This window comes from Tauraco erythrolophus, chromosome 24, assembly GCF_009769465.1.
Source record: "Tauraco erythrolophus isolate bTauEry1 chromosome 24, bTauEry1.pri, whole genome shotgun sequence".
In the NCBI taxonomy this organism is placed as follows: Eukaryota; Metazoa; Chordata; class Aves; order Musophagiformes; family Musophagidae; genus Tauraco; species Tauraco erythrolophus.
The window spans coordinates 2,836,743-2,849,114 of NC_141488.1; the positions used below are offsets into that span (position 1 = coordinate 2,836,743).

The 12,372-nt window shown below is 48.1% G+C and overlaps 1 protein-coding gene across 1 annotated transcript in view; it reads left to right on the plus strand.

The window, feature by feature from the left end:
- The first annotated feature begins 1,128 nt into the window (after window positions 1–1,128).
- LAPTM5 (lysosomal protein transmembrane 5) overlaps window positions 1,129–12,372 on the plus strand; it is a 28,050-nt gene continuing 16,806 nt past the window's right edge. Inside the window, 2 exon segments of the mRNA XM_009982812.2 lie at window positions 1,129–1,285; window positions 11,095–11,188. Of these exon segments, the coding sequence (XP_009981114.2) occupies window positions 1,199–1,285; window positions 11,095–11,188 (181 nt within the window). The 5' untranslated portion in view covers window positions 1,129–1,198.

Below are 12,372 nucleotides of genomic sequence, written 5' to 3' on the forward strand. Positions count from 1 at the left end.
ACTGCACTGATCCTGCCCTGCCCTGAAATGTCTTTGTGCTGCAGAGATCCCTGGCTCTGGAGGGGGACCCTGGCCATAAGGCACGGCTGATCTTTTATGGACCGTTTGATTTAAGTTTTAAGTTGACCCTCTCCAAGATCCATTGTCTCCAGGAGCATTCACCTACTTACACTTCCTACCACTGCTGCCCAAAACTCCTGACATCCTCTAAAAACACATCACTGTAGAACTTCCATGGTGTTTGAGAACAGAACTTCAGCCAGACTGAAGCTTTCCAGCACACCTCCCATAACGTAGCGGGATGTGTCGTACTCTGTACAGATTTGGAGGGCTACGGAACAGATATTTCCTGGTGTTGAGGTAGAATTTGTGCATTTAGTTTCATAAGAATGTTCAAGAAAACCCTCTGCCTAGGCACCGTAGGGTCCATTGGGTGGGGAAAGAGAAAAAATGAAAAGAAAAAAATGTTTTTTATGAGAACGATAATAAACATGTAGCGACATCTTTAGTAAGTTCAAGCAGGGGTAGGCAGTCTGACATCCTGCACAGTGGTGAAGTCACCAGGCTCATATCTCTCTGTTGCTTTTCTTTTCCAGGAGCTGGTGAACATAAATCACATCAGCTGTCCCACGAACTGGAAGCAAATCTGCAGATCTCTCAGCCAACAACCCCGACCCTTGGAGTCCATCATCCTTCTGGTCCCAGAGTCCAGGGCCGCTCTCAAGCATCAGCTCCCAGGAGCACTTCCAAGGAATGGTGACTTTGCTGGCAAAGAACGAGTCGCTTCAAACTGAGGAACTTGGATGCTTCACTGAAAAAACAGCGGGTCAAGTTTAAGGTGAAATTCTTGGCCCCCTGCTTTTGTTTCTGATGATTTTTGTAGGACAAAACTGCACCCTGCTTCGGATCCCTCCTCTACCCACACACGTCCCTTGCTGGACACCCCCGTCCCAAAGCAGCATTTGTGCTTACATTTGCCATCTGGGATGTGCAAGCAGTTAAAGATCTGTTCAAAAAGCAACACAACTTTGCTTTCTTTATTATTGAGAAATCAAAGACCTCATGTGACTTTGTAGATGACTTAACACATTTATAAACCAGGAAGGAAGCCGAGCTGCACCGCTCGCTTCGCTTTTCAGTGGGGCGGTTGCTGAAAATTCAACCTCATTAACTCACGGTTGTGCGGAGGGATCCGAAAATGACCGCCCAAACGACCACAGAGCCCCCCAAATGTTGCTTCTTCAACATCAAGACAGCAACAGTGGCTCTAGGGGTCTTCCACATGGTAAGTTACAGGACTGGAAGGGAGGGGGACAGGGAGAGGGGGACAAGAAGAGAGAGGCAGAGGTGTATTCTTTGCAGAAGGTGTGATCATTGAGGATCACAAGGTATCCTGACTGTTGACTTTTCTGTGTTCCCAAAAGAGAAAAAACAGTGATTTAAGAGAGATGGACAAAAGAGGACAAGCGACGGGGCGGGGGAGGGAGAGACAGGAAGAAATTTATTGTACTGGGAAGGTTTTTTAACTATATTTTCCCTGGTTCTACCAATGGGAACTCATGGAAACTCACTCTGCTTCCTGTTTTTCCCTTGAAGCTTAGTGCGGGAGCTCTTACCCACGTAGGGGTGTGTAGCTTGGCCAGGGCTCAGCGCGGCTACCTGGACCTGTTGGTTAGAAACTGGGCAGCACATCGGCGATGGAAACTGTGGGAGTGCTGAAATTATGGGTCACCGGAGGGAGGAGGGATGTGGGCCCCCAGCAAGCAAAGGGCAGGTGGGCAAAGCTGCCTCGTTTCTCTCTCTACGGCCAGTTGGACACTATGTGCACTGTTTTGGTTTCCATTTGGATCTGTGGCTGTGTTCATCTGCCCAGCAGCTGGCGTAACGGCTCGGGGGTGGGTGCAGATGGCAGGGAGCAGGGGCAGCAGAGCCTGGAGGGACGTTTCTACCCCTCCACCTGGTTGCACAGAGGTGGTTTCTGGTGGTTTTAAGTCATACTGAGGATGTGGTTTCTCGCACAGCGGAGGCACTGAAATAATCCCATGTGTTGCACTCGCTGTGCACAGTCACGGGTTGGGAGCCTGCGGGGAGAGGGACTTTTATGAGGGTGTGTAGTGACAGGACAAGGGGCAATGGCTTTAAACTGAAAGAGGGGAGATTTAGATTAGATCTAAGGAAGAAATTTTTTACACTGAGGCTGGTGAGGCACTGGCACAGGTTGCCCAGAGAAGCTGTGGCTGCCCCATCCCTGGAAGTGTTCAAGGCCAGGTTGGATGAGGCTTTGAGCAACCTGGTGTAGTGGAAGGTGTCCCTGCCCATGGCAGGGGGGGTGGAACTAAATGATTTTTAAGCTTCCTTCCAACCCAAACCATTCCATGATTCTCTAATGGTTAAATGGGGGCTCTTAACCCCTCCTTGCACAGGAGAAGTGGAGTGAGGGGAGCCTGCAAATACGTGCTGGGTATGGCAGATGTGGCAGCCGTGCTACGTGTGGGAAGGACATGCCATGGTCCCTGTGCAGCACCAGTCTGCTTTCCTGGGGCAGGGGGAGTATTCCAAGCTGCCTGAGCAAATCCTCACTGCACCATAACCCCCTCCTCACTCACACAAAGACAAGACAGCGGTCTGATGTGCTGGTTTAATGGTTTTGACTTCCGCAATGCCATGCCAGCATACTTTGGGGGATTCAACTCATGAAACAAAAGTCAAAGAAGTCTGGAGATCAGCTTAATTGCTTTTTCGGATAGTAAGATAAAGCATTCAGGGAATGGTAGGATTTTCCAAACGCACCAGGAGTCAGCATCACTGTGGGCTGCTGGAGGTGGTGGGCGAGGGGAGTGGCTGTGCTCGGGTGCAGCGCAGCATCCCTGCACCTCCCTGTTTTGGGGCAGGAGATGGTCCCGTGCCAGCCAGAGCAAGAGAGCAGAGAAACTTGTGTCTACACCACATCTTCATGCAATGTAACTGCCAGCATCTTTCCCCTGGCGTTACTTGAAAGCCAGGTGCCGCAGCAGCATTTCCATGCCATATTTTAATCATTTGGGGACCTCAAAAACATTATGAGATTGGTTAAAAGAATCATGCAATTTCATAATCTCTTTTGCCTTCTGCTTTTTGAGCATCTAGATTACACCCTGAGCCGACTACTTTTCTTTTTGCCACAAACTCAAAGCTTATAATCTCACTGCTTTAAAAGAAAAAGAAATTGCTGCATTTCTTGTGCATTCTCATGACCCCAGGACACCAAAATTGAAACACATGAAAGCTGAGAGTTTGCAGCAGAGCACAAGCAATTTCTAACAAGCAATTAAACATACAGCCATCACGGAGGGATGGTCATGAACTGTTTAGAAATGGGATCCTCATAGGAAGTATAGCCAAGATTTGAGGAGGAGCTGGCAAAATTAAAGGTCTGTGCAAAGATGGGAAACACAAGACAGGGAACTACACCACGTTTTCTCCAGAGGGCTACAAGCACGCTGTGTGACGTGAGCTATCTGTTATCAGTGGTGAAACAGAGGTACAGAAAAAGAATTATTTTTTCCTAGCTGGGAAGGTGAATCATAAAAAAGCCTCCTTTGTCTTTCTCAGAAGTCAGCAAAAGCTTTGAAATAAGGCACATTTTTCTTGTAAGTGTTTCACCGTGATGCCACTAACGATAAGAGAGATTCCTGATTTGCACCAGTGCGTGATGGAAGAGAATGAGACAACACCTGTCGGTGCTGGTGGCTAACAGGGAAAAATTAATTACTAGTGATGTCATACAAAAGCTGCGTTATTTCAAAAATGTTTTGTGGGTCTGTTGAAGACACCAGGTGAGCAAAAGGCACAGAGTCTTTTGAGCAGCAAACAAGCCTTGGAACGAGCCTTCACAGGGCTCATGGGAAAGAGTTTGCAGAAAAGGTTCAAAGGTCCACCGAGGGCGGGCAAGAGAAGCTGCTTCTCTTTGCAAAATGGCAAAGGCAGAAGTCATAAGACAGATGTCCAGAGTCAGCCCTGAATTCCAGCAGCCTCCCAGCCTGCCTCCAACTGCAGCCAGAAGCAGCTGCTTAAAAAAGAAGGTGTTGGAAGCAGGACAGGTACCAAGTGATCCCTGCCCTGTGCATTCCCTGCAGTCGATCCATCAGAGACTTCTTGAGGTTGAGGTTACATGAGAACGATCATGTTTACTAGCTGTTGTGTTTAATACTCACCAGCTCTGTTCTGCTCACGTTTCCTTTTCAGTCATTTCTTTTCCATGTTTGACAAATTCTAGTGTAACAGGGCTCTCTATGAGCAGAGGCTGTTTAGTACACAGTCTTTTTTATTGCTGTGAACGTTATACCTCTCCTGACTGTTAGCAGTGGAGACATGGCTCAAGTCAGAAATTACATGTGATATCCTTAGTTGTAGTTTATACCTTATGCTATATAAATAAAAGCATAGGTACCTGCAACAAAACACTTAGATTCCCTGCATTGCTAACTAAAAGAGGGTGAAGGACTAATCCTGTGCCCTGAAGCCAAGGGGTGCTGCCTGGCTTAGGGTCAGCTTCTTCTGGAGCAGATCAATCTTGAAGAAAAGTGGTTTGAGTAGTTCAAACCAAAGCCAGGGAGCAAGCTAAGCATGGCAGTATGGGCAATCAGGGGTCTAGTGCTGAAGTTGCCCGTTGATCCTCTTTTAGGAGGGACGAGTCTGCATTGAATATGAATGTGACTCTGAGACCATTTCTGAAACAGACTTACCCATCACCCACAACATGTCTTGAGCACATCCACAGGAAAGGACTTAGCAACAGTAACTCCACCTGATATTGTAATGAAGACCAAACTCCCACATTGCAGTCAAAGCCACAGGCATGTGTCCCCTTTCTGCTCTGCCAGGGCATGATCTGGCTTCACCCTGCACCTGACAGATCACAAGAAACATGAACTCACTATGGTTTTGGAGAGGATCCTGCAGACCCACAGCTGGGTCCTTTCTCTGCTCTCCTGCCCACATTGGTAGTCCTCAGTGCCAGGGCTGGGTAGGAAGCGTCCCCATGACTCTAAATGACAGGTCTTGTGCAGTTCAACCACCATCACAGTGACCAGCTGGATGTGGCTGGTGGTCAGGAGGGTTTAGGGTCACCTTCTGAAACTTTGTGGCACATCACTGCAAAACCAGAATAGCGATTACCGTAAGATATGCACAGGCATGATGTACGAGATCAACACGGCGTGCAGTACCAGGGAGCATTAGCAACTAACAAGCAACTTGAGTTTAGACTAAGGAGCCAGAGATGCTCTTGAAGACCAGAGTGACCCAGTAGAGGAAATGGGGAATAGGCAGGAGCAGCCTGAACCCTCAGCTCTTCATCCCTGCTGCTGGGGCTGGCTCCTGACAGTGACCATCACTGCAATACCAGAGCCTCTAACTCCCCAGGTCCCAGCGTGTCTGTACCTACTGTATCATCACAGGGGGGTTCTTTTACACAGAACCCCTTGGGAAACAGTTTAATTTTTGAAGAAGGTTGTCTTGTCTTACTGGTTTAAGAGACAACACAGAAGAGCAAATATTTTTTCCCTACCTCTTCTCCACCCTTTTGATCATGTAGCTGCAGCTGGGCAGAAGGAGGGAAAAAGAAAAGGGGATTTATAACTCAGCACTGACTTGGATGATTTGCTACGTCAATACTGTTGGTTTGTATCAGTATGAATTATTGCTGTGGGTCCTAGTGATGAATCATAGTGGTGCTGGGTGATAGTAATGCCATCAAACACAAGCTCTCAGGCTTTGTGGCGATGTCTTGTCCTCCTATAAATTAGATTTGTCTTACTGCTGATCTCTCCATGGACAGCTGAAATAAATCGTGGGCATTCTCAGATGAGGAAGAAGAAGGAGGGGAATGAGGAGGGGACAGAGTTCTATGATTAGCAAAGCTTCACTGGGTGTTGTGAGGTGAATTGCAGGTGACTTTCAAAGAAAGCATGGAGGAATTTGTCCTTCTGCTCATTGGCTCCTCCCAGGCATGAAGAAGCTCAAGTTATTTGACATTAGCTTCTGGAACAAGGCTGGAAAGTTGCTTCTGTGCATACAGCATGGGCAGAAAACCCACAATCCGTTTGTTGCTTGTCCTTGATCAGAGCCAAAGGAGGTCTTAGAAAGCAGCGTGTCTGTAGCTTGGTCTGGCCTCAGTTGCAGCTGAGCTCTTCTCTTTGTCAGCCATTTATCTCAAGGAGCAGAGTCTCATCTCTAGGACCTTCCCCAGGTCCAGTCCTCACCTGTAGACATGACTCTTGTTGGCACAGAGCTGTGATTCATTGCACTTTCACCAAGCTGTGGCTGATCTGAGATGTTCAGCAGACCCTGTGCTGCTCCCTCGTCTTCCTGGAGCATCTCTGCTGCGCAAACAAGAGCGGGGGGAAGGAGGCAGCAGGAAGGAAAAAGATGAAATGTTTTGAAAGGAAATCAAATGGGAGCTAAAAACACTCCTCACTTCATCCTACCCATCCTGCCACAAAACCCACTTTTAAATTAAAGGAAGAAAATGGGAAGCACTGAAAGTACAGTGCTTATATGTGGTGCTATTTGCCTTCAAAGTGCTGGGTGTCACCTGCTTGTGTCCACTGCTGTCAGAAACCTTCGCAGCACCCCAATGCACTGCTGGAGCAGCACGTCACCGTCCCCATTGACCCCTGTTCATTATGGCTTCAAGCTGTTCTTGCAGAAACACCGGGTGTGAAAATAAAAGGAGCAGCCGTCACACCAAGGCCATGTGCATAAAGATAAATTATTTGGAGATTAGTCAAACTGCACATATTTCAGAAGAAAAAAGGCACATGACACAACCTCTAACAGCAGTTACCCTACTGCAGCTACAGCAAAATTATTCACAAGGGAGCGGGGGCTGCGTGTGTCACGCTGTTAAGATTCTGCCTTGCAAGACACCCCCAATTTAGCTGCCTTGGCTTAACGACTGGTTCTACCTCAGTCCTGCACTATTTGGCTAAGTCACTTCATCTCCTGGTGTTACAATTCTTCTACCAGGAAGCTTGAAGCACTCCTTTAAATAAGGAGTCAGCAATAAGATGAGACATGTCCTCCAAAAACTGCAGCTATTGGAGATAAAGGAAGAAGGGCTGGCTGGTGGAGGGGCTGGGAGGCTGCAGCACACCAAGTGAGCTGTGAATTGAGTGCTGGAAGGTGAAATTTCCTATTTTAAGCTATTTTAAGCCTGCCTTTCTCCTGTCATGACATAGCAATAAGGGAACTGGATGCTTGTCTAAGCAGTCCTGTCTGTCTGAAATGGGAACCTTTCGGTTTCTTCTGGAGCTGAAGGGTGAGTCTCAAGTGAGAATACACGCAGCCTCGCAGAGCAGGGAGTGCCAGGCAGGCACCACATCAATCTTTCTCTACCTTCTTCTCAAATTGAGGCGAGCAGCCCACCGTAGAGGTTTCATCAGCTTGTATGTATATTGTCTGCGGGAATAAATGAGATTGTCACATGCCAGGCAGCAGCGTGTCAAATCCAAAGTCAGGTGATGGAGAGGTACCCTGGTCCTCACGTGGCACTGGTGATGGACAGTCAGGGGAAAGGCACACAGATCTTTGTCTGTTATATCTCGTTGCAGTTCAGTGGCTTGTTCTTTCTATGCAAAAGACCTTTTAAATGGAAAGTTTAAACCAACTTTCACTTTAAAAGTCTTCTCCTTAATCTTTCAGGTTGGGCTTGGGTGTTCTATCTGATGTGTACTTGTTTTATGTGACTGCAGTTGGTCTGGTTGTGTGGCTCATTTCAACACCTGCAAAGAAACCAAGAGCTCTTTTGCTCTACTGTTCCCCTCTTTGATAGATGTCAGAGATGGTTCTTCATACTGAAGTTTAGGATCTGGCTCTGCTCTGGCTGTAAATCCATCTGGGATGGGAGCATTTGGGATTTGATGTCCTGCGTTCACTCACTTGTCTTTCAGGAATGAAACTGCTGTTTACAGCTCAGGTCATCTGTTTTGCTTAGGCCTCCGTTTAACAGAAACCTGAAAAAGCAATTTCTTCCTATATTTCCCATGTTGACATTCGAGGGGTTTGACCAACAGTAGCAATAAGGGAAGCGAAATCTCTTCTGGAGCGTGTACATGGAACCTCTCAGAGAAGCTGGGGCACTTGAAGTCAGTGTGTGACCTCCATGGGTAGTTAGCTAAAGATCCTTTACATCCCAGAGGAGACCGTCAAGTGTAGAGAAACTTCAGATCAATGCAATGTCATCCTTGACAAGGTTCAGCGCTTCCACGGGACTTCAAACGCTGTTACATTGAACTGAATTCATGTTCACTTCCTTGTGTTCCCATGTAACGAGATCTAGATATTTCTCCTTTTCCTATCAGCCTCACGAACAAATTGCAAAGTTCATTTACTACCTGGCAAAAAAAAAAAATTGGAAAAAAGTAGTGTGTGTCACATTTACTGCCTGGCAAAAAAAAAGAAAAAAAGTAGCGTGTGTCACATAGCTATTGAACAATCTGATACCAGGAGAAAACATGACACATCCTTTCTTCCAACTCGGACTTTAGACAGCATTTTAAACTCAGAGGGAAGGCCAGTGGTGGGACACAGGTTCCCAGTCCCCACTGCAGGAAGCTTGTGGCTTGGTGGACACTCACTCTAGAAGCAAAGTGCTCTGGGTGATGTGCTACAGCTCTTCTGGAAGGTGCACTTGCAGCTTGTGGCACAGAAAGCTGATGAATTTGGTTTTGAAGGTAGTTTCTATCTATCTCCATCTCCTGCAGCTAACGCAGAGACAGTGGCACAGTCTGCACTCAGTTCCTGTCTCTGCTGCCAGCCATCCCACCCAGACCTGCTTCCCCATTTCAGGGCAATGCTAAGTCTTTCTTCCCACTCCTCTTTGTTTCGTGTGCTGGCAATGTCAGCCCTCGCACACCTGACCATACCTTACTCCAGCCCCAACTCTGCCTAGGTCTTGTAGGGCACCTCCAGCCCCTGCTCTGCCAAGACAAACAACATGATTTCTTCTGCTTGCTTACAGCTGGGCTTGCCTTATCTCCCTGCAGTTGCTGGTTTTGTGCTGTTTCCCACACATCAATTTGCCAACACAAGCGCAGACCACAACGGTTCCGGTTCCTCCTTGCCTGCATCACTTCTTTAAGCCGTTGTTGAAACGAAAGGCTGCTGCAGCTATTGTGGAAAAGATGTTTGAGCTACATGGTACCCGAGCCCCGTGCTGATCTTGGTAGCAGATACATTCTTCCTGCGTCAGCGTGGGGTTCAGACGACTCACAGACAGAGGTCGACTCACAGACAGAGGTCGTGCAGCCCAGACAAAACAGCTTCTGCCATTGACCTCCTCATGACAACCACTTTGTTTGTTGATGGCACTTTTGTGGATGGCTCCTGTCCCTGGAGAACAGAACACTCTGCAGAATGGGTGCTCCCCGTGCTGGACTCGGTACTGGTGGGGTGAAGACGGAGAGTCATGTTTGCAGAGGTTTCTCCATTGTTTGCACACCTCAGGATTTCCTCTCCTGCAAACTCTGTTCCCACGCCTCCGAGGAAAAATGCAGAGGGCATGACAGTCCGTGCATTTCTCCTGCTCTGACCCCTACTCTCTGCTCTCAGGCTGTGCCCTGCTGTTGTGGCAAGAGGTCCTCCTGCACAGGGGTAAAGCTCAGGCAGAGAACAAGCAGCAGCAGCAGCAGAGAATGTAGCAGAAGAAGCACAGCAGAAGCAGCACAGCATCAGAGAGGTCAGATGTCTTGTCCAGACAGTGAGTCGCAGCTGCGAGGTGACGTGCCCGTGTTTCCTCCATCCCTGGGTGCGGCAGCAGCGCCTCCTCCCCAGCCACCCACGCCGTCCAGCCAATTTTGAAATAACCCTGCTTTTGGAAAGTGCAGCTGTGGGTGTGGGACTGGCAGACCGTGCTGGGCTGCAGCTCGCTACAGCCTAAAAACGGAGAAGAAATGAAAGACGTACCAAGTGTGAGGGAGGACAGCAGAGACCGGAGAACGAGGAAGAAAGAGATGAACAAGATTGGAGTCAGAACCGTGCCATCTCACTACATAGTGCTGAAACTGTCAGGAAGGTGATGAAGGAGCAATAAACAGCATCAGAGTAGTCCTTTACCCCAAGAGGTGTTATTTGCTCTGACATCGTTGTGGGCAGTGACTGATGCTCTGTTGTGGCCTTGGACTTCTTGTTCTCACATCCGCAACAAGTTTGGTCCCCTTGGCATGTGCTGTCTGTAGGGTACACACTGGCAGGGTGGGATTGTCCCCAGGAGGGATGTGGTGGCATGTCTGGCCTTGTGGATACTCATTTCCTGGTTTTACTTGCATGGAAATACCCTGGACCTGCTGTCTGAGGTGTTCCATGGTGGGGTCTCCAGCCTTACAGAGGTCTTCTGCAGCCCCCGACTGCCCAGTGCCCTACATGCAACAGGAGCTCTCCCTAACCTGGGGGTTAGAAATTGATTTTTCACTGCAGATCATTACTGTTTGGATACAGAAGTACCGAGCTAGGACTGAGACCACAGCTCTAGACCTCACCACATCTCACAGATTGCTAAACTCAGAATGGGATGAAGTTTGGAGTCTGGAGTTTGATGTTCGATGAGGAAACTTGGACAAAGTCGTTTTGGTTCAACGTGAAAAAAGCACATTTGGAAATTTTCTCAAATAAATAAAAGAAGGAAAATTATATTTTTGTCAATGAAGCAGTACAGCTAGACTTACAGAGAGATCTTTATTCCTTTTGTGTTTCTTTTTACACTTTAAAATACTATCGTTACATTTAGGTCAATTCTGAACCAAAATGCAATTTCAAGATGTAAAGCCAGGAATTTCTGGATGAAAAAATGTTGAAACAAAACTCATTAGCTTTGTAATTCCTCCATCCTCCCTCAGAGACTGGCAGAAAAAGACAGCTAAACCAAATCATTAATAACTGATAACTTTTGCCTCAATGTTTCCTTGTAAAGGATTTTAAACCCTTCGTGAGTGTCTCACTTGGAGACTCATCCTGCATTTAGGACTGTGGCCATTGCGTGCTCCCTGGAAACAAATTTGTTGATAGGAAGCTGGCCCAGGGCCCACTGAATTATGTCTTTTGCTTTTGTTCTCCTAGGTTATGAGTGTTTTGCTGCTGATTGAGTACTCCTTGGAGGTGGCGAGAGGAAAAGGCTTTTGCAAAGACCTGGACAAGGACTACTACAGAATCGGTAGGTCACCGGGATGCTGGAAAGCAGCAGAGGTCTGTGGGGTTCAGAGGGAGCCCAAGGTCCTACGTTGGTCCCTCTTTCTTTTTCATCAAAGAAAATTGGAAAATGGTATTCAGAGCAGATGGGCCAAAAGCTCAGACCCAGAGATGAAATTTAGGCTCTAAAGCTTCAGATTTTGGTTTAGGTCATGACTGCGTTGGCTTTTGGGAGATCAACCTGGAGCCCAGTGAAGTTGTCTTTATTTCAGCGGATCAGGCCCTCAGCCCAAACTCTCCAGTACTCTCATACTCCACCAGCCATCCCACTCCCTCTGCAATACACTTGGCATTAATCTGCCAATCCTGTTTTCTCCTTGTGGTGGGTTGACCATGGCTGGATGCTGGGTCCCCTCCTCAGCTGGCAGGGGAGAGAAAAAATAACAAAAGGCTCACGGGTTGAGATAAGGACGGAAGAGGTTGTTCACTAATTACCATCATGGGCAAAACAGACTTGACTTGGAGAAATTAGTTTGATTTAGTACCAATCAAATAAGAGTAGGGTAATGAGAAACAAAGGCAGATCTCAAAAACACCTTCCCCTCACCCCTCCCTTCTTCCTGGCTCTACCTTCTCCTCCTGAGTGGTGCAGGGCGATGGGGAGTGGGGGTTGTGGTCAGTTCATCACACATTGTTTCTGCTGCTCTTTCCTTGTCAGGGAAAGGAAGACTCACTTTCCCCAGCTCCAGCATGGGGTACCTTCCCACAGGAGACAGTTCTCAATGAACTGATCCAGTGTGGGTCCCTCCCGCGGGGTGTAGGCCTTCAGGAACAGCCTGGGTCCCCTGTGGGGTCACTGGTCCTGCCAGCAAACCTGCTCCAGCCTGGGCTCCTCTCCTGACGGGTCCAGAGGTCCTGCCAGGAGCCTGCTCCAGTGTGGGCTTCCCATGAGGTCACAGTCCTCTTTGGGCATCCATTCGCTCTGGCATGGGGTCCTTCATGGGCTGCAGGTGGATCTCTGCTCCACCGTGGACATCCATGGGCTGCAGGACAGCCTGCCTCACCATGGTCATCACCATGGGCTGCAGGAGAATCTCTGCTCCAGCACCTGGACCATCTCCTCCCCTCCTTCTTCACTGACCTCAGTGTCTGCAGAGGTGTTTCTCTCACACATTCTCACTCCTCTCTCTGGCTGAAGTTTTCTCTCTC